The 20,562-nt window shown below is 34.2% G+C and overlaps 1 protein-coding gene and 1 non-coding gene across 10 annotated transcripts; one reads left to right on the top strand and one right to left on the bottom strand.

The window, feature by feature from the left end:
- Positions 1-4,108: 4,108 nt before the first annotated feature.
- On the bottom strand, positions 4,109-18,634 carry LOC127098353 (uncharacterized). Of its 9 annotated transcripts, none has more exons than XM_051036926.1 (19): positions 18,048-18,630; positions 17,468-17,526; positions 17,035-17,116; positions 16,806-16,873; positions 16,323-16,392; positions 14,401-14,482; positions 14,084-14,148; positions 12,626-13,648; positions 12,423-12,485; positions 12,288-12,334; positions 10,363-10,408; positions 10,184-10,263; positions 9,329-9,442; positions 7,844-7,925; positions 6,951-7,076; positions 6,009-6,089; positions 5,385-5,510; positions 4,649-4,866; positions 4,109-4,389 (listed from the first exon to the last, which is right to left on the bottom strand). In XM_051036926.1, exons 1-18 carry the CDS (start codon positions 18,345-18,347, stop codon positions 4,804-4,806), a joined length of 2,577 nt encoding a protein of 858 aa, XP_050892883.1. In that variant the 5' UTR covers positions 18,348-18,630; the 3' UTR covers positions 4,109-4,389; positions 4,649-4,803. The 9 variants fall into 9 exon arrangements, with proteins under 9 accessions (XP_050892883.1, XP_050892884.1, XP_050892882.1 ...); XM_051036927.1 differs by having other exon boundaries at positions 4,667-4,866; XM_051036925.1 differs by having other exon boundaries at positions 4,672-4,866.
- TRNAC-GCA (transfer RNA cysteine (anticodon GCA)) lies at positions 6,421-6,492 on the top strand. Its single transcript has one exon. It is a non-coding gene; the product is annotated as a tRNA-Cys (tRNA).
- Positions 18,635-20,562: the final 1,928 nt, after the last annotated feature.

Genomic DNA, 20,562 nt, shown 5'->3' with positions numbered 1-20,562 from the left:
TTAGATGGCTTCCGAAAAAGAAAGATAATTTTTTGTGTCCGTTTTACGGCACAAATTATTCGGCATGGGATTTCAATTAAGATGTATGTTAGAGGAAGGGATTATGAGTCACTTAGATAATGTTTCTAAGGCACCGACGGAGAAAACTGCTTTAGATGTGTGGGAAAACTAAAGATGCTCAAATCATCATTTGGATTCTCAACAGTATTGATCCTCAGATGATCAATAATTTGCGCTCTTTTTCAACTGCTCAAGAAATGTGGAATTATCTGAAGCGCATTTATAACCAGGACAATTCGGAAAAAAAACGGTTTTTCAGTAGAGCTAGACATAGCCAACTATAAACAAGGTGACTTGTCTATTCAAGAATACTATTCTGATTTTCTAAATCTCTGGACAGAACACTCCGCTATTATACACGCTAAGGTTCCCAAGACCTCCCTCGCGGCTGTTCAAGAAGTTTACAACACCAGTGAGCGAGATCAATTTCTCATGAAACTTCGTTCAGAATTTGAGGTTGTCAGAGGTGCTTTGCTAAATAGGAATCTTGTTCCTTCTTTGGATACTTGTGCTGGTGAACTTCTCAGGGAAGAACAACGTCTGATTACTCAAGGAGCTATGTCTCATGATGCTGTCAGTTCCGAACCCGTGGCAATTGCATATGCTGCTCAAAGCAGAGGAAAGGGTCGTGATATGCGACAAGTCTAATGTTTTTCTTGCAAACAATTTGGACATATTGCTCGCAGCTGCAGTAAGAAGTTTTGCAACTATTGCAAACAACAGGATCATATCATCTCTGATTGTCCCACGCGTCCTCCCCGACCAGCACAACGTCCAGCTTAAGCATTCCATGCCACTACCAACTCTACAGTTGGTCCTCTCAGTACTGGTGCATCTAATGGCGGTGTTATACAACCTGAAATTATTCAACAAATGGTACATTCTGCTCTTTCAGCCTTGAGAATTCAGGGTAAGTCTTCTAATGTTTCTCAACCGTGGTTTCTTGATTCTGGCGCATCCAATCACATGACGGGCTCCTCTGAATACTTGCACAATTTACATTCTTATAATGGCAATCAGCAAATTCAAATTGCTGATGGTAATAAACTCACTATCACTGATGTTGGTGACATAAACTCTAACTTTCGTGACGTGCTTGTATCACCCGGACTTGCTTCCAACTTATTGTCAGTTGGTCAATTGATGGATAACAATTATAATGTTAATTTTTCTCGTGTTGGTTGTCTTGTGCAGGAGCAAGTGTCGGGGAAGGTGATCGCGAAGGGGCCTAAAGTAGGAAGATTGTTTCCGCTCCAATTTGAACTCTTATGAGGATTGGCATAGAAAATTGGGCCATCCAAATTCTATTATTTTGTCTCATTTATTTAAAACTGATTTGTTGGGAAATAAACATGTTTGTAATGCTTCTATTTCATGTTCTGTTTGCAAATTGGCTAAAAGTAAAACACTTCCTTTTCCATCAGGTGCTCATCGTGCCTCCACTTGTTTTGAGATGATTCATAGTGATGTGTGGGGAATGTCTCCTGTAGCATCTCATGCTCACTATAAATATTTTGTCACATTTATTGATGACTACAGTCGTTTTACTTGAATATATTTTCTTCGATCTAAGTCTGAAGTGTTTTCTATGTTTCAGAAGTTTTTGACATATGTTGAAACTCAATTTCAAGCAAGTGTGAGAATTTTTCGATCTGACTCTGGAGGTGAGTATATCTCTCATGAGTTTCAGGAGTACCTTCAACAAAAAGGGATCTTATCTCAACGATCTTGTCCCAATACCCCCCAACAAAACGGAATGGCAGAGCGAAAGAATCGTCATTTGCTTGATGTAACACGCACACTTCTTCAAGCTTCTGTGCCATCCCGATTTTGGGTAGAGGCTCTTTCCACAGCCGTATTCTTGATCAATCGCCTTCTTTCTACGATTATTGATTTTGATTCTCCTTTCTTTCGCCTTTTTTAAAATTCAGTCTAATTATGGTTACTTACATACTTTTGGATGTGTGTGCTTTGTTCACTTACCTCAGTTTGAACGAAATAAGTTTGGAGCACAGTCTATTCAATGTGCATTTATGGGGTATAGCAACTCTCTTAAGGGTTTTGTGTGTTATAATGTGTCTAATCACCGCTTTCGAGTTTCTAGGAATGTTGCATTTTTTGATAATCAATTTATGTTTCATTCTCTTTCTCCTGTCACAAATGAAATTGCTATTCTTCCTAATTTTTCTATTATACCTCGATCTATAGAACGTTACAAATCAGGAATCACATATGTCAGACAACGCAGAAAACAGGTTCCCACTGCCCCTCCCGACACAGATCCGCCACCTGATCCTGAACCGGTCAAACAACGACGTTCTAGTCGAATATCTAAAGCACCAGATAAATATTCACCAGACAAGTATGATTCCTCACATACTTCTCTGACCGCCTCACTTCTAGTATATATATTCCTACTTGTTATGCACAAGCTATTAAAGACGTGCGCTGGATAAAAGCAATGAATGAGGAACTTCAGGCTCTTCAAGAGAATTTTACATGGGATATTGTCTCTTGTCCCCCTGATATCAAACCCATAGGTTGCAATGGGTGTATTCTGTGAAACTGAATTCTGATGGGTCTCTCAATCGTTTCAAGGCTCGATTGGTTGCCTTAGGAAATAAGCAGGAATATGGAATTGATTATGATGAGACATTTGCACCGGTTGCCAAAATGACATATGTTCGTACAATACTCTCCATAGTTGCTTCTAACGGGCGGTCTCCTCATCAAATGGATGTGAAAAATGATTTTCTTCATGGTGATCTGACGGAAGATATTTATATGACTCCTCCTCAAGGTTTATTCTTGTCATCTAAGGGTGTGTGCAAGCTCAAACGCTCCTTATATGGTTTGAAACAAGCGCCTAGAGCATGGTATGAAAAATTCCGCTCAACTCTACTTGGGTTCTCCTTTACTCAGAGTCAATATGATTCTTCTCTATTTATTCATAGAACTTCTATTGGAATTGTCCTACTTCTTCTGTATGTTGATGATATGATTATTACTGGTTCTGATCATGCTTCGATTCAAAGCCTTAAACAACAGTTACAAGCATCGTTTCATATGAAAGATCTTGATTGCATTACTTTCTTGGTCTTGAGGTTCATTCTACATCCAAGGGCATATTCCTCCATCAACACAAGTATGCCACAGATTTAATTTCTATGGCTGGTCTACAATCGACTAATCCAGTGGATACTCCTCTTGAGGTTAATGTTAAATATCATCGTGATGATGGTGATCTCTTGCCTGATCCCTTATTGTATTGTTAACTCGTGGGTAGCCTTAATCATCTGACTATTACTCGCCCTGACATATCTTTTGCTATTCAACAAGTAAGTCAATTCATGCACTCTCCTCGTCATCTTCACTTGGCAGCAGTTCGTCGCATAATTCGCTACTTGAAGGCAAGCTCTCATCGTGGTTTATTCTTTCCCACTGGAATTGCTCCTAAACTGAGTGCTTATAGTGATGCCGATTGGGCAGGATGTCCTGATACTCGGCGATCTGTCACTGGTTGGTGCATGTTTCTTGGCTCTTCATTGATATCATGGAAAAGTAAGAAACAAGCGAGAGTCTCTAAATCTTCTACTGAATCTGAGTATCGTGTCATGTCTGCTGCCTGTTCTGAAATAATTTGGCTTCGTGGTCTTTTGACTGAACTTGGATTTCCTCAAACAGAGCCAACTTCACTTTATGCGAACAATACAAGTGCCATCCAAATCGTTGCGAATCCTGTTTTTCATGAACGCACCAAACATATCGAAGTTGATTATCATTCGATCCGTGACGCATATGATGACAAACTAATATCACTTCCTTATGTCAATACTCGGTTGCAGATATTCTTACCAAGGCCGTTCCGCTTCCACATCATCAGTTTCTTGTTAGCAAATTGATGCTCATTGACCAACAGCATCAATTTGAGGGGGGTGTGAATAGGAATTAGTTTATTCATACATTAAGGGTTTGTTCCTAGAATAAGGGAAACAAATCAGTGTGAATAGGAATTAATAGAGTTTGTTCCTAGAATAAGGGAAACAAATCAGAAATTGATTTGTTCTCATTAAATGTAATTAATTAGTGTAATTATTTGTATAACCCTGTAATCTCTATATATACCAGAAATAATAATGAGAGAGATATAAAACCTATTTTCCTGACAATAAGTTCATATATGACAACATTGCATATAAACATTAACTGTGCAAAAATTATTGTAATGTTAAGTTCCTGAAATTATGTCCACTCGAGCTGTGCCCATCTTTCCATTTGCAAATGTTGTTATGTATCTGAAAGTACTAGCACAACGCTTCCTTTTCCTCACTGCCAATACATGTAAATTTCATTAATGATACAGAATTGTTTCAAAAGACTAATGTATATATTAAACCCTGCAACAAGTAGCCACATTCTAGTTTTTTCTTTTATGTTATGAGGAAAATAATAAACTTCAACCTTTACTCTCTTCAATTGGCAGAGATCCAACCTTGTTTTGTCACAATGTGGGAATTAACCCCTTCTACTATATCTAACCCCAATTTGATCCTAAAAAATGATAACAAATATTTTTCCCAACACTTACACAGAGAGTAGATCATACCATACCACTAAAGATTTGGCTGAAGGTGATATGATAATGACATATATGTGCTTTTTTCCATAGCTTCTTCCAGTTTGTATGAAGATTTTTATATGGATCTCAGCTGTCCGGCCTCACAACCATGAACCCTTGTTGGCTCAGGATAAGCTCGTGTTTACATCTTGTGACCTTGAGGCAACTTGATAATTTGATCTTACATTCTGAAATAATTTAATTAAGCAGTGCCATAAATTAATAAAAAAAACTGAAGTAAATACTATTTGTCTCAACTGGCGTAATTATAAGAAATGGTAATTATGTAATCACATCACAAAAATAGAGTAAATGCTTGTCGAAGTCCCTTTCAAATACAAGTGACATTAATTTGGTCTTAAATCATAGAAAGTGGCTTAATGTGCATATTTTAATGTGCGCCACTGGAGCATGAAAAGCTGACATTGTCTCTCGAATAACATTTGCTAGTTCACTAGACATTACTTCTTTTTTTCTTTTCAAAATCTACCCCTATGAAAAACTTATATTTCATTTTTCTAAAAAGATTTCTAACTCCTCTATGAAAAAATCCATCTAAACTACTTTGGTTCGTTATGTCTCTCTTCCCTAGAGACAAATTTTTTTCTGAACCGAAGTAAACTATGCTACCCGTAAACACCGATAAGAATGATGATAACAAAACATAGAAATTTCCTTGGAGATTTTTAAAGTGAGTGCATCATACCTCTAGTAATGTGATGTAATAGAAATCCTCCATATGCTGCATGTAAGCACTTCCATCTCTGATTGAGCGGAATATATTAATTTCAGTTTGTAACAACTTCTCAATAAGTTCCATTTCGCCCTTTATCTGGATGGATCAAAGTTGATAATGGTGAACATTAAAGAAAGATAAGTCAAAAAAACTTAAAAGGCAGAATTTCTCAACTGTGAGTAGTAAAATTATAATTCAAGAATATATAACGAATGTCAATCATGTTAAACCCAAAAGTGACTATAGTCTGTAATAGAGGAAGAATCACGAGTTATAGTTCCGCAGTGCGGATGCCAAGTGCTGCACTAATACTATCTCATGCCAAATCATTAAAATTGCTTTTTCTAGGATTTTCCTCTGCTTTCAAAACACTGATTTAGTTATAAGTTATAACAAAATGTTTAAACCTGTATAATTAAAACATATTTTTTTGCAATTTTTTTCACCAATATCCATTTATAATATACTGATATAACATGTCATATGCTTATGAAATGAAAATGCATTCATACATATAGATTTTTGTGTATGTATGCACGAGCCGGTATGTATATATGAGCAGAAAAATTTAAGAAAAATAGAGAAGAAACATACAAATTCGTTGACTATAACATCTGGTGTGGATTCCCCAAGAACATCGCCTTCGTAACCATCTCCTAAAATATCTTTATTCTCCTAGATAACATGCATTTGATATATCAGTAAGAATGAATAACTAGAAACTGTTCAGACTAATTAACTGATGAAATTACTCTCATGTGTCACAAACACAACTTTCACATAGTGTGAATTAATTATACAACTTTTTATTCACAATAGCACCTAAAATAGTACTATTATGAAAAGAAGACAGAATTTAGTCGTAGACAACAAGAAAGTAATCATGAAAAACATTCAAATTATTTTACAAAAATAGATTACATAGTAAATAAATAGGGCAATATCAATGAAAGACATTTTGGCAAAAACGTTTAGACTAGCTTGGTTGGGTAAGAATAACACCATTGGGTCCATAGCTCAGTGGTAGAGCATTTGACTGCAGATCAAGAGGTCACCGGTTCGAACCCGGTTGGGCCCTTTTTTTGAAATAAATAATTTTTATTTTAAAACAGTAAGCACTCAAATATCCAATCATTTCTAAAGAAGTTATTTTTGCACATAATTGGGAAACCCTTGTCAATCATTTTGTCAGCATATTACTGCAATTTGTCAAATTAATTAGTGTCATTACAATTGTCAAAAGAAGACCTATAGGGTAAGAAGTCCATCGGTTGTAGAGCATTTAACTGCAGATCAAAAATTAACCTCTTAAATGGCTAATTGTTTCTATAAAAGTTATTTTGCACAGAACCGGGAAAACCCTTTTCAATCGTTTTGCCTACATCTACTGCAAGTTTTCAAATTAATTAGTCTCATCAAAATTGATAAAAAAACTCCTGGCAAAAGCATATGACAAAGTGCAAAGTATATTTATATTTAAGTTTGAATCATTTGCTCAAAATCAAGTTGTGTTTGAAGCATTAGATTAAAGCTCACTAGGGAATTTGTTGGAACTCCCGCAGCAAGAAATAAAGGTTGGTTGACGTGACAATATCCCATTAACCGGGGTATTGTAGGAATGATATCTCTATGATTCACAACTCGCCAGCTATCTTTAACTTTCTGCAAATATAAGAGCAAAACTGTTAATTGTTTTACAAACATAAACAGAGAAACAAGCAACTCTACTTTTTACCCAACACATGACAGTTTGGAAGGCAAAATAGCTCTAAATAAAATATTCCAGAGTTTGCTGTGACTTTTCACCATATGCACCATTCATTATCTGTTTTTTGGGACTTGTTGAACACCATTTTCCGAATTGTCTGTTGTGAGCCATACTAAGAAGACAGCAATTGTCTTTAGAGTTTGGTCTTAGTATAGTAAGGTGAGGACTATCTAAACCTTATATGCACTACAAAGGTTAGATTTCTAGGCAATGTGGGAATAAACCCACCCCTTAAACTCAATAAACTTAAGATGATGTACTGCTACAACAAAGGTAGACGACGTGCCCAATAACAAACCGTGGGCATTATTAAGAACTTTCAGCATGTGGCAACAAATATAAAATTGACACTCCTAAAAGGACAACAGCATAGCTTGAGTGTACTTTATATTATGGAGAAAAGGGAGATATAAATTGAGCTATATGTTCTTTCTTGACTTTAGATGCTAAATTTAAATATAGATCCTAGTATTCTTCCTGTCAGCTGTTGGAAAGTGTCTGACATTTAGTGTTAGTATCTCCTACTCAGGGGCTATAAATTTGCTGTTGATAATTAGGAGTTTAACATGTAGCTTAGTTTCATGGATACTTAATTTAATATAGCCGGTAACAAGGCGACAAGAACGGCGTCAACAAACTAATTGTGTAACCTTTTTCTGACCTCATTGTAAACCTCTGCAAAAATTTTGTTACCAACCCTGGGAGAACCAAAATTATACATAGTGATAGAAATCGCTCCTCGCCTGATAGACAAAATCAATTAATGAGTTAATAATGTATACAGTCATTATCATTGATATATAATGTGTTATAACAATGAATATAAATAATAGGTTAAATTGTCGGGAAAATAGTTAAAACATGAAAAAGAAAAAAAGTGCATGTCAACAGGAAAATTTGTCGAAGATTAAAATTGTTTAGTTTAGACAAAACAGGGAAGGCAAATACATATCACTTAATTGATCAATTAACTCATTATTTTAACTCTTCCAGTTACATTCAGCTGCTGCAAAAAGTACACTTTAAGCAAGAAGATAATAAACAAAGGACCGCCTAGTAGATTTGTTTACTAATAATATATAATAGAGATATTCTCTGCATAATATCTTTATTAAAAAGATATTATTAAGAGAATATCCCTATTATATATTATTAGTAAATTATTGTATTACTAAGTAAATATTATTGAATAATATCTTTATTAAGAAGATAGTATTAAGAGAATGCATCTATACAAAAACATCCTATTACTTAGACACCCTACTTATTATTGAAACACGTCACTAGTAAACTTAGTCACTACTGGCCTCTGCCTTTTCATTTTGGATCCTATCAACGAAGTCTCCCACAGGGAGGAAGCAAGGCTTACCCTAATTTCAAATGCATATATAATATAAAATAATTATATGACTAGTTAAAATAATCATTTCACACATACTAGTGTATAAATGTAGAAGTTTAAATCATCATAAAAATATACAAAACTCCCTTTGAGTTTGTCACTAGGTATTGAAATTAAAGTTCTACTGAGTTTTGTTGAATTGTGTAGACCTGCTTCTTTCAAACTCAAAGTACAAAGTTGGCATGCCTTTTTTTCCAGGGTTTAAGGACTTCTATTTCTCTAAAAACAAGTAAAACATAATATAATTTAAATATAGTATTTCTGTAAAACTCAAAGTGCATAATAGTCATGAGTTTCTGTTGTTAAACATAAGTAATTTGTGCAAACAAATATAGTATACTTTAAATAATAAGTATTTCTGTAAACCTCAAAGCACATAAGTGTCATGTGTTTTTTGTCCGAGTCTGTGCATGCACGCAACAGAGTCTTTATTGACAACCTAGGTAAAAACTGTTATATTGTACGAGCATTACTGAATTTATGACAGCATTATCCTATATAGGATCTTGCATGATATTGTTGGAATTAATGTTAGTATTGGGAGTTGTAGAAAATACATTCTTGTACATAATTAGTCATGTACCGAAGTAATATCATCCATGTACTTAAGTAGTAGCATTATCATTAATTTCCTTGTAAATGTAAACTATATGTCTAAACATGCTAATTATTGAAATTCTATCAGAAGAGACCTTAAAAATTATAAGCAGAAGAAATGCAACTAGGTAAGAGTAATTAACTTACTTAACTAATTGATTTGATGAAAGTTCAAGGGCAAGCAAGGTAGCCAATGCACCACCCAAACTATGACCGGTTATATAAATATGCCATTTGTGGGTGAACTCAGAATGATCATCCCTGGCACAAAAACAATACCTCTTCAGTATGTCAATAGGAAATCAAATGTTGAGCAAAATTATTGAAGTGGGGTGAAGAGACATTAATATGGTCAATAGTCAGTGACAATTTGGAGTACGAGAGAAGAAATTTGGTAGTTATATCCAATAGGGAATATGTGGTCGGTGGTCAACACCCATGAGAAAAATGATGTAAATGGGCTGGTGTATTATCTGCATACCACCTTTCAAGCCCAATGGGCTTTTGTGAGCAAGGATTTTTCTACAGAAGTGATAAACCATATATATGCCATAACCCAAAACTCAAACTTAAGTTAGTTGGTTTGTGGCTGTTGTAGAATCAAGGGATGTTGTGAACTCTTGGATTTTACTTAATTTTATTCTATTCAGACCTTCCTTTATTATATGTATAATAGTTTTCTTATTTTTCTTCCAATTATTCTTTGATTCAAGGAAAATATTTTATTGATTCACACAAAGAAAACCAATAATTCAATTTAAAAGCTTAAATTTGGCAAGAAAAAGGTATTTTATTTTACTAAAACAAGAAATTCTATGAGATACATGTTTTTGAGGCAGTGTTTGGTCAATTGATTCACACAAAGAAAACCAATAATTCAAGTTAAAAGCTTATATTTGGCAAGAAAGGGGTATTTTCTTTTACTAAAACAAGAAATTATATGATATACATGTTTTTGAGGCAGTGTTTGGTCGATAAAACTTCTTCCGAAGTACAACTTACACATAACCAATTGCAAGTCGAATCAGAGAAATAATCCTGGTCCTTACTGAATCATATGCACTTAGAAAGCCACTGTGAACCTGCAAGATCTCAGCACTGTCAATAACGAAAGAAATTTTGGTTCTTGTTGCTTTTTAGAGATGTACTATAAACAAAAAACCTCTCCGTAATTAACATACTTGAATCTCTTGCTTGAAGTCTCCACCAATCCTTTCAGGATTTAGCCTGCGGAAGTCATAGCAAAGTTAGTTATGAAATAAAAATAATATAACAACAACAATCAAGCTTTATGTATCCCATTAAGTGGAGTCGACTACATGGATGAAACTACATCATAATCTTCTATTAAAATTATGTTTGTATCCAACTCAGTAATCTCAAGATCTTTCTTAATAGTTTCTCTTATAGTTTTTTAGATTTTCCTCTATCTCTAGCGGTTTGACTACCTTCTATCGGATCTACTCTGCTTACTACAAAATCCATAGGTCTTCTCTCTACATTCCATATAGTGTCTTACTTCTGCTCAGGCGGAAGCCATACGCTACAAAGACTCATCTCTAATCTCTCATTTAATTCCTCCATCGACTCTCCAAGTAGAACTATATCATCTCCAAAAAGCTCTCAATGCTAGTTCTTTGATGTGTTCCGTAAGAGCATCCAAAATTAAAGTAAAAAGATAAGGATCTAGGATTGAACCTTGGTGCAATTCTATTGTTATTGAAAAAAAAAATTGTCTCTCACCCTGTGTCCTCAGACTAGTCGAAACCCCCATACACATATTAAATATAGCTCGAATACAGATAATCCTAACCTTTTTCTTCTCTAGGACTTTCCACAAAAACTCTCTAGACACTATCATACGCTTTTTCTAAATCAATGAAAACTAAATGCAAGTCTTGTTAATCCATCTGATACCGCTTCATCACACTTCGTACTAAATAGATCGCATATGTGGTCAATCATCCTGACATAAAATCAAATTGGTTATCATAACTTGAGTCTCTTTTCTTAGCACATGTTCAATTACTCTTTTCCATCATTTCATGTTGACTCAAATTTAATTCTTATAATTTGCACAATTTTGTATATTTCTCTTCTTCGTATAGACCGGAATTAAAGTGTTTCTTCTCATTCGTTTGGCATTGACTTTGACCTCATAATTTCATTAAAATGTTTGGGAATCACTCAATACCTCTATATCTAAGACTTTTCCCCACTTCAATAGGTTGTTGTCTGGCTCAACCACCATGCTATTACTCGTTCTTTTCAACGCTTCTTTTACTTTGTGTTTTTTAATCCAACGATAGTAGTTATAGCTTTGATCCTCTTCTACAATGTCTAGCCTATTATCTCATATCCTTCATTAGATAAATTGTGAAATAAGATTCTTCACTCTCTAATCATTAAACTATCTTTTGATATTTCTTTGTCCCATAACATAAGATTCTTTACAAACTTTCATATGCATTAATAATTTCTTTACAAAAATACTCCTATTTATTTTACAATTGAAAAATCTAAAATTGCTTTTTCTCTTTTATGATATCATTAACTGTATGGATATTATGAAAAAGTAACACATTTTTCACATACTTATTGTTACAACTATACCTAATATCACTAAATTTTGTTAAGTGTATAATAAGGGACCGATGGAGTAACATTTATCATTACTGCTCTTATTCACAATGTAGATAAGCTTTTTCAATAGATGAACAACGTAAAATGTCTTGTATACACATCTTATTCACAATGTAGATAAGCATTTTGTTTTTTCCTATTCCTTTTTTAAATAACTCCCTTCTAATTTTCTGACGGGTTATATTATTTTCAAGTTGTAAAGCATGTGTAATTGATCACATGTAAAATATGCTTTGTGTAATTAGTTGCAAATGGGATTTGAGTTAGCAATCACACTAAATCGATACTATTCTGTTGAGGAGTATGTCATAAAAAATCAAGCAGTATAATTTGAATACACTAATCAAATATCTCACAGACCCGATATCTCTTGCAACTAAAAATATATCAAAGTGGAAAGATTCTAGAATAACATAAAAAAAACAGCTAAATAAGTCACAATAAGGTTGAAAGTAAATGTTACCCGGCTGGAACAAGCATTAGATCTGTTACTAAGTCCTTCCATGCTGTCTGAAACATGAGAAAGTATAAGCATCTTTAAGGCAAACCAGATGGCCAGTTGTACTATGCCTAAGAGAACAAGAAGAATATAAACTACCTGTTCCGTTCCCCTAAATGCAATCACTAACCTTCTTCGCACAGAATCACGCCAAACTGCAACCTGAAAGTTCTAATGATTAAGAAAATAGAAAGCAGTGCCTGGAAAAATACTTTGGCCGTAAAACTCGGAATTTGGTATGAAGTGCCAATTGTCATTCATAAAAGATAAGTGAACTCGTTGATGAGGAGGTAACAAAACACCTGTGTGTCGGTTGATGCATTATCTAAGAAACATATCTTTTCGAACTCGGACTTAATGAAACTAGGATGACCTAGTGAAGTCGCCAGCATTGTCCAAGCCTCCATGGCACTTTCAGCAGTTGAAAAAAGTGCTCTCATTTCTTCAGTTTGTTTATCATTCAACAATGATCTGTTTTCTGGGCTAGGAGACTTCTCACTAGTTGAATATTGAACATCACTGCCTACTCCTTTGGAAGAGTCGTCTTTGGTTTTCCTCTCTTCAGAAGAACGTCCTTCATCTTTCATTTTGGAAACTGTTGCCGTCAAAAGCATTAAACCTCCTAAAATTGATTCAGTTTGCTTCATCAATTTCTCACTAACCTTTTTGACCTCTGGAAGTGAAGACTGGATTGCAGCAATGGCAGGCTGACCACTTGTTTTGTTGTCTGATTCCTCTGTGCCTCCAGGCATCGCAAGACCGGATTGAATATAAACATCATCTGCAATATCTTGGGATTGCGAGCCAATTTTGTTTAGAAACTCCAGTCCGTCCCACTTTAATTTCTCCGGAACAGAGAGACCCAGCTTTTGAACAATGTTGGCATTGATAACATTAGAAAAATTCATCCAAAAACGTTGATTTGACAGTTCTTCCTCACTAGCTTGTGGTGATGGTTCTAAAGCATATTCATTTCCAGTTTCACTGTCACGTGAGAGAAACTCTTCCATGTTTCTTTGTTCACTAGAGAATTCTGAACTACCAGCCTCACGAGAAGGCGTCTTCAACATAATAGCAGATTCATTTGATTGCTCAGAACTTCCAATATCATATTTATCATTATCAGACATCCGACCCTTCTCATTGTTAAATGACTTTATCTGCCCAAATGCATACTCCACAAATTGGCTGACTTGTACTGTATCAGAACCAGTAACCTTTCTGAGTGCAGAATCAAAACCATTCTTCTTTAAAAAGTCTGAAACAAAAGGTATCTTCCACCACTTTTTCTCATCGTCAATTTCTTCAAAGGTCTTGTACTTAACCTAAAACCCATAATTTATTAAGAAGTTACTACTTATGACTCATCAAAAGGCAGGCAACCTCATATCATTCACATACGCAAATTGACACCAAATTAAGCATACCTAATCGCCAATTCAATGATAAAATAAATAGCATATCTCAAGTCAACAGAATAACAACCGCATGTCATATTACATTAGCCCTAGAGAATTTATTAATTAAGTAAAGAACAATTTAAGACCTTCTCAGAGAAAACAGTCTAATGCAAGGGATAAGCATGTGAAGTTCTAACTACGTAAATAGAGATACATGATTTTGTCCACAAAAATGTACGCGAAGAACAAATGGCATAGACATCATGACGTTCACCAAAATACATATACCAGTATTTTTTTCCCATATTAAGAACTTGTACGGTTGGTTTGTTTTTATTCATTTCCATTGAAAAAACATACCTCCAGCCAAACCTCTCCACCACCACCCATTCCTTCCAACTCCACCAGTATTTCATGTGTATCTCCTACAAGAACGGAAAAAAACGTTATTTGGTAAAAAAACAATATGTATTCAGAAGTCTAATATAACATCTTAACTTTATGTTCTCTCAATAAAATCATAAATAGATTCAATAACACTTCTTTCAGAAGTTATCATTTCAATGAATCGTGACATTCAAACATGTCTGCAAGAAAAATGTATCATGGTTCAACTAAATGAAATTTTAAACAACAGAAGATTCATTCAATATCTTGCAAGATTTTCAGGTCCTCACCGTCACAAAGCCATTCCAAATCAACAACTGCATTCCCCATGCGTTTGTGAGGGGTTACAAGGTTTGCATCCCAAGCTGCAACCTAAGATATACTGTCAACTGTAAGAAATTTAACATTAACTATTTTCTTCTAATTTTACCATCAAACTTTTGATTTCATTTTTTGCACATATTTTTGGAACTTTTATTTTTTGAACCCAGATGATATACCTCAGTGCAGGTGCTCCATAAGGAAAAACACACTTAAATTATTGCTTGTGAAACCATTCATATTCTTCATCTAATATCTTCAGATTATGAAATGCCAGTGCAGGTGATACTAAATATTTTTTATACTAAATGAATGATTGCAAGGTTATGCATACTAAGCTATACATCATATACAAAAAAGTGCTTATGGGCCCAACACCTAGAACTCTAACTATCCCCCTCAAGGTGGAGAATATCTGAGGGCCCTGAGATATGTAGTGAGAATATCTGATAGATGATCACTAGAACTAGTCACGATACAACTAGATAGAAATTTTTCTCTAATGAAGTGACAATCTACTTCAATATGTTTGGTTCTCTCATTAAAAACCAGGTTCAAAGCAATATGAAGAGCATCCTAATTATTGTGAAACAACAACATTTGAGATGCCTCAGTAAATATCCACTCATGAATTAGTTGCTTGATCTAGAATAACCTCACACGTGACTAGTGCCATTAGCACAATACTCTGCTACAATACTAATTCTATCTGCAATATCTTGCTGCTTAATTTTTCAGGGGATAAGATTACCCCCTACACAAACACATATTGAGGTAGAACACCTATTAGAGAAAATATCAGTCCAATCAACATCAGGGTAACCAATCACATGGCAATGACCACAATTTTCCTACAATAATCCATTGACATGCCCCTAAATACAAATAGCTGCATCCCAATTACTATAACAACAAGTCTAAAGGAGCTCACTAGCCACTAGAGCAGAAAAAGAAATATTAAACCCATATCGGTCACAGGCTTTTTTGTAATGGAACCTGTCTGAAAAAAAAATAACATGAAAGACTAAACTAGTAGAATAAAGAGATTTAATGGACTGTGGGAGCAATTTAGCCTACATTCAATATTTAAGAAAGAAGAAGACACAGAGTGTCCTAGAGAGTTGTTCGGGAAAGTTTCTTATGTCAACCACAAATCACAATCTTACTCTTACATGACCATTATCATAACATTTCTTAGACTCGCGATTTAAACTTTGCCTTGAATGTTCTTGTATAATCTACTTCATCCCTAAGGAATATGGAAGTACCATCCATTAATAAAATTTTCTTGACAAATATCTCGAGTATGATAAGACGACAGCAGAACTTCATCTCAACTATAAACAGTCCCTCAAGCACATTAACCTCAGCTTGGCATTAGAGCCTGGTTTGAATTGCTTGAGAGAAATATTTTCAGCCTTTGTTATTTATGACTAAGAGAATACATTCAAATCACTAATCAAATCCCTCGACTATAGGGATGAATAAACTAATAAATCTAATCTTATCGAGAGATTTTCTGAACAAAATATAATTTAAATCTATACATATCTTAACAAACATTCGCTCAAGCACATTAAGCTCAATTGTATCAGATTCTAACTTCTAAAGAAGAGTACAAGAAATAGATGAGAGTGGAAAAAGGGGTTATGTATATCTATTTAGTATAAGTACAAGGCAATGATTAGTTACTACTTGCTATATTTTCCATGTATCACAACATGCCACTAAATATCATCAAAGTTCCAATATCACTTCCACACTTATTTAAAAAGATTTTCATATATCATTTTTTAATATGCAGTTGTCATAAGTGCGGACATGCCAATGTAAATGTGTATCTGTATGGGTGCACAGATGAGAGAGACGGAGAGAAACTATGCTTCTTAACCTGTAGAGCTTTATTTGAAGATCGCTTGAAATTAAAAGTAAACTCCTCATTCCACGTTGGCTCTTTTGTCCTGTCATCAATTAATTTTACATAATTGAACCAAATGTACTTAGCAGCTATGATGGTAAATTGGTAATTTTAAACACCTACTGCAATTAATTTAGTGCAGAAACTGAAGAGATTTGTTTTGCTGGATTTTACAAAATAAAAAACAATAGTCCCACCAAAATCATCCTTATTTCAGCTTAGCTAATACACAATTTTGAAATAAAACGAAAATTCATAGTACGTCAAGCTAGAAAGTGTTTGCAAATGCAAGAATAATCTGAAAAGTTTTCTAAATAAAACCAAAACAGTAAAACTGTACAAACTTTGCAATCACATTGATTGTAAACTATTTAGAGCTATTAAAATTCATTTTAATCATTAGATTGTAGCTTGTGGAGAAGTGAAATGAGAAACAAAAATATTACAAAAGCTCACCCCCATTTGATATTGCTTTTAGCAGACTGAGAATCCATCTGTATGACCATATATGGATCACTTGTTCCCTAGAATAAATGTAAAGAAACAACATAAATAAAAGGAAAGCCAAGTAGTTGTGTAAATTAGCTTATAATGGATGGGGGGAAATAACAAGAAGTGCAATTCATCTCATTACATTACACAGAACTATCCAGTACAGTAAATAAATCTATATAAGAGAACCAACCCATGGATCCATGGCAGGGAAACTGGATCCTTTTTTCAACTTTATGAAGAGTTGTCCGTCATAAAGTTCACGAAAAAATTCCCTGCATATTTTCAAAAAGATCTTGTCAAGCACGCCCAATATTTTAATAAGGAAATGCATATGAGATTAAGTGTGTGTCTTGATTTGCAGTGAAAATGGCAGAATCATTGAGCTACTGCAATTTGGCAGGTAGAAGTTGCACTTTGGAGATTCAACAAAATCATGATGTCACCATTATTTTGCCAAACTCGCCGCTCATCCAAACATAAACTAGATATAACAACAATATTCAAGTCGGCTACACTGATCAAATGACATCGTTGGGTTCTTCCAGAAATGCATTTGAATAATTTAAATAGAATGAAAAAGAGAATAGCTCTAAGGGCAACTATGAAAGGCAATTGTTACTTACTCAGAAAGATAGATTGTCTTGCTACCACCTGCATCAACTTCACGCCTACCCAAGTTTTCCTGAAACATGTTATAATGGAAAAGAAAAATAAAGGATTAAAAAGAAAACAAAGACATCACAAAGAAAAAATAATATTAGGTCCAATGTCACATTATGATCATTTCCTTTCTTTCTATTCAATCACTCAAATTAAATCATATTGGATTGATGGACTAGAACGGAGCGGAACGGAACCTAATGAAATCGAGTGGAAGCGAGCGGAATGGAGCCGAAATTAAACAATAACTTTCTTACTTAACAAGTAATTTCAGGTCATCTTATTTTTTTTCCCTCCAAAAATAGAAAACCAAAAAAAATTAAAATAATTACTTTAGCATTTTAACTACAACTTCTTTTAGTTTGAGCGTGAGTGATTATTGATTAATGCGAAAAATAAGAATAATGAAATTCTTTTAATTGAACTAACAAACTACAAATTTTCAAATCAACCTAAGCAAAATTAAGAATAATAAACTCAATCGGTAATCTATAATCATGAAAAAAATCCGCAAACAGAAAGCACGAGAAGAGAAAAACGTACAGGAGGAGTTGTGTATGCTTCAAAGGCGAAACCAGCAAGAATCACAGCAAGGTTGATATCAAACGGAGGCCGTTCATCGTTTTTCTCAATAGGAATCGTACCAATCTGAGAATCGATTTTGGAGGAACAGCAAATTGAGAAACCTTGCTTTCTTCTGCTTATTCTTCTACTTCCATTGAGTCCTGTGAAAGAGAGAAACCGCGAATTTCTTGGAAAATGAAAATGAGGCGGGAAAGTGCGAGAAAATCGGGGGGTTGTTGAGTGAGGAGAGAGAGCGTAACGGAATTGAAGAGAGTTCATGTTTCACACGTGTGGGATTGATGGTGGTGGAAATTGGAAAGTAGAAGTAGAAAGAAGGGGTGATGAGAGAAGAAGAAAGGTGGTGGCAATATGTGTAATTTGGAGGAAAAGAAGGGGTGAGTTGTTATGAGAATAGATAGTAGGTTTTTCGTGTACGGCTAGTGTGTGAGAGAGAGGGCGTAGAATAGAGGTTTAGTGAGTTTGGGAAATGGTGGTTGGTTCTGGAACACGCTCGAGTTTCTGTCAATGGACGGTGACATCGTGTTACTTAATGTATTCAAAGTCAATCAATTTGATATTAGTCCTGCATAGTATTTACTCTTGTTTTTCATTTTCATTTTTTTAAACCTTCTATATTAAGGGAACATGAGGTGATATGATTCATGAGAAACGCTCCTATGTAATTTTTGAAGGTGTGTTGACAATACTTTGATAATCAAATAATTGTTGAAATATAGGATTTAAAATTAGATAATAGTTCAATCTGAAATAATTGTCACTTATCCCTGTTTGGATGAGTCATGAACTAGTTTGTCTTCGGTTTTGTAGTGATCTTATTTTTCGAAGAACATGTATGTCGATGAGTGTGATAAATGTTTTTTTATACCATATATTGTTAAGGACATCAATGACGTAACGATATGTTCTCAAAGAAAACGACATAGCATGTGGTGGTTTGTTAATGATAAGTAGTTGACTTGATTTGGAGTTCTTTTGTCTCGCTTTGAGACATGTGCTATGAATATCGTGTGTTCTTCATTGGCCCTAAGAATATTTGGAGTCTTAATATCATGTCTGACTTCACTGTAATTCATGTTATTGTCTCTCATCAGTAGAGTGTGACATTTCTCTAGTTCGAACTAACTTTTATACTTTTGTATCAAACATGTGGATCTTAGTCTTAGGGCTAAGTAATCTATGAGTGAAATGATTATTAATTTATTTGCACCAACTAAGGTGAAATCATGAATGACCATACGATGGAACAAGGTTTTCTCTCAGTGACGTGTGTAAAGAAGATACTCATCCTCTATCTAAAGTAGTTTTGATGGCAACAACAATCATCAAAGAAGATAAAGAATAAAAATGGGATGTCAAAATGTCTATCAATGATGGATATAACCAAGAGAAGAATCAAGTAAATGGATTATCATTAAGGTTCATTATAATTAATGATATAATACTTTAAATGCTCGGAAATCTCGTGATCAATCCATTTAAATCATTACTTCATCTCCATACATTATCAATTTTGAAATAATGCATTTTAAAACACTTTTTAAGCAAATATGAAAATGGTACTTGAATACCAAAACATATTGTACTAACGGTTTTAGAATCGAACCGAACTGAACCAAATTGAAATTGAAAATGAAAAATAGTTTTAAATTTAAAAAAAAAGATATTCAAAAAAAATTAACGGTTCGGTTCTTTAACAAATGGTTCGGTTTGGAAAAATCGTCTTCTAACGGTTCGGTACGGTTCGGAACTTCTAAATGGTATACCTAACCAATAGTTTTGGTTCAGTTTAGTTCTGAGTAAACTAAAATGGTTCGGTTCGGTTCGAGTAAACTTTAACTATGGTTTGGTTCGGTTCAGTTCAATTTTCTCATAAAATCATATCATGAACAAGCCTACCAATATTTGATATCTGGATACCAATTAAAAAGATGCAGATTTCCACTCTTAAAGTAGTGGTATTCGAATACCACTTTTCAAATTTTGAAATTTTAACATTTCTCTGATGTGGTATTTGAATACTACCATATGGTATCTGAATACCAACATGAAGTTACGCATTTTTTTCAAATTCAAAATTTTTTACGGTCATTGCTTTGTTTGATGGCTTCATAAATCGGAATGGTTGTATTGCATCATAGTTTCAAGTTTCAAAAAGCATTGCAATGCTTCATGAACTTTTTCTCACATAATATGCATCTCTTCATGACAATGTTTCATGAAGTATATAAGATGTACTCTTCAAATTTTCAGATTCACCTATTTTCAAAAACTAATCTTCATATCAATTCAAACAAATCACCAAGTGTTCATTCATTTTCAAAATGTTTAAACTTTGTGCATAACTTTCAAAATCATACAAAAGTTTCATAAACAAATTCTGAGCATTTAAGGTTTATGTATTATTGAATTGTCACATTGAAAGGGAAGATCAAACATTATCTTGGAATTCATTCAAGATTCAAATACTTAAGAT

The sequence above is a fragment of the Lathyrus oleraceus genome, chromosome 6 (assembly GCF_024323335.1).
Source record: "Lathyrus oleraceus cultivar Zhongwan6 chromosome 6, CAAS_Psat_ZW6_1.0, whole genome shotgun sequence".
In the NCBI taxonomy this organism is placed as follows: Eukaryota; Viridiplantae; Streptophyta; class Magnoliopsida; order Fabales; family Fabaceae; genus Lathyrus; species Lathyrus oleraceus.
Note: the sequence above shows the minus strand (reverse complement) of the source record. Positions and strands in the feature narration are given on the sequence as shown.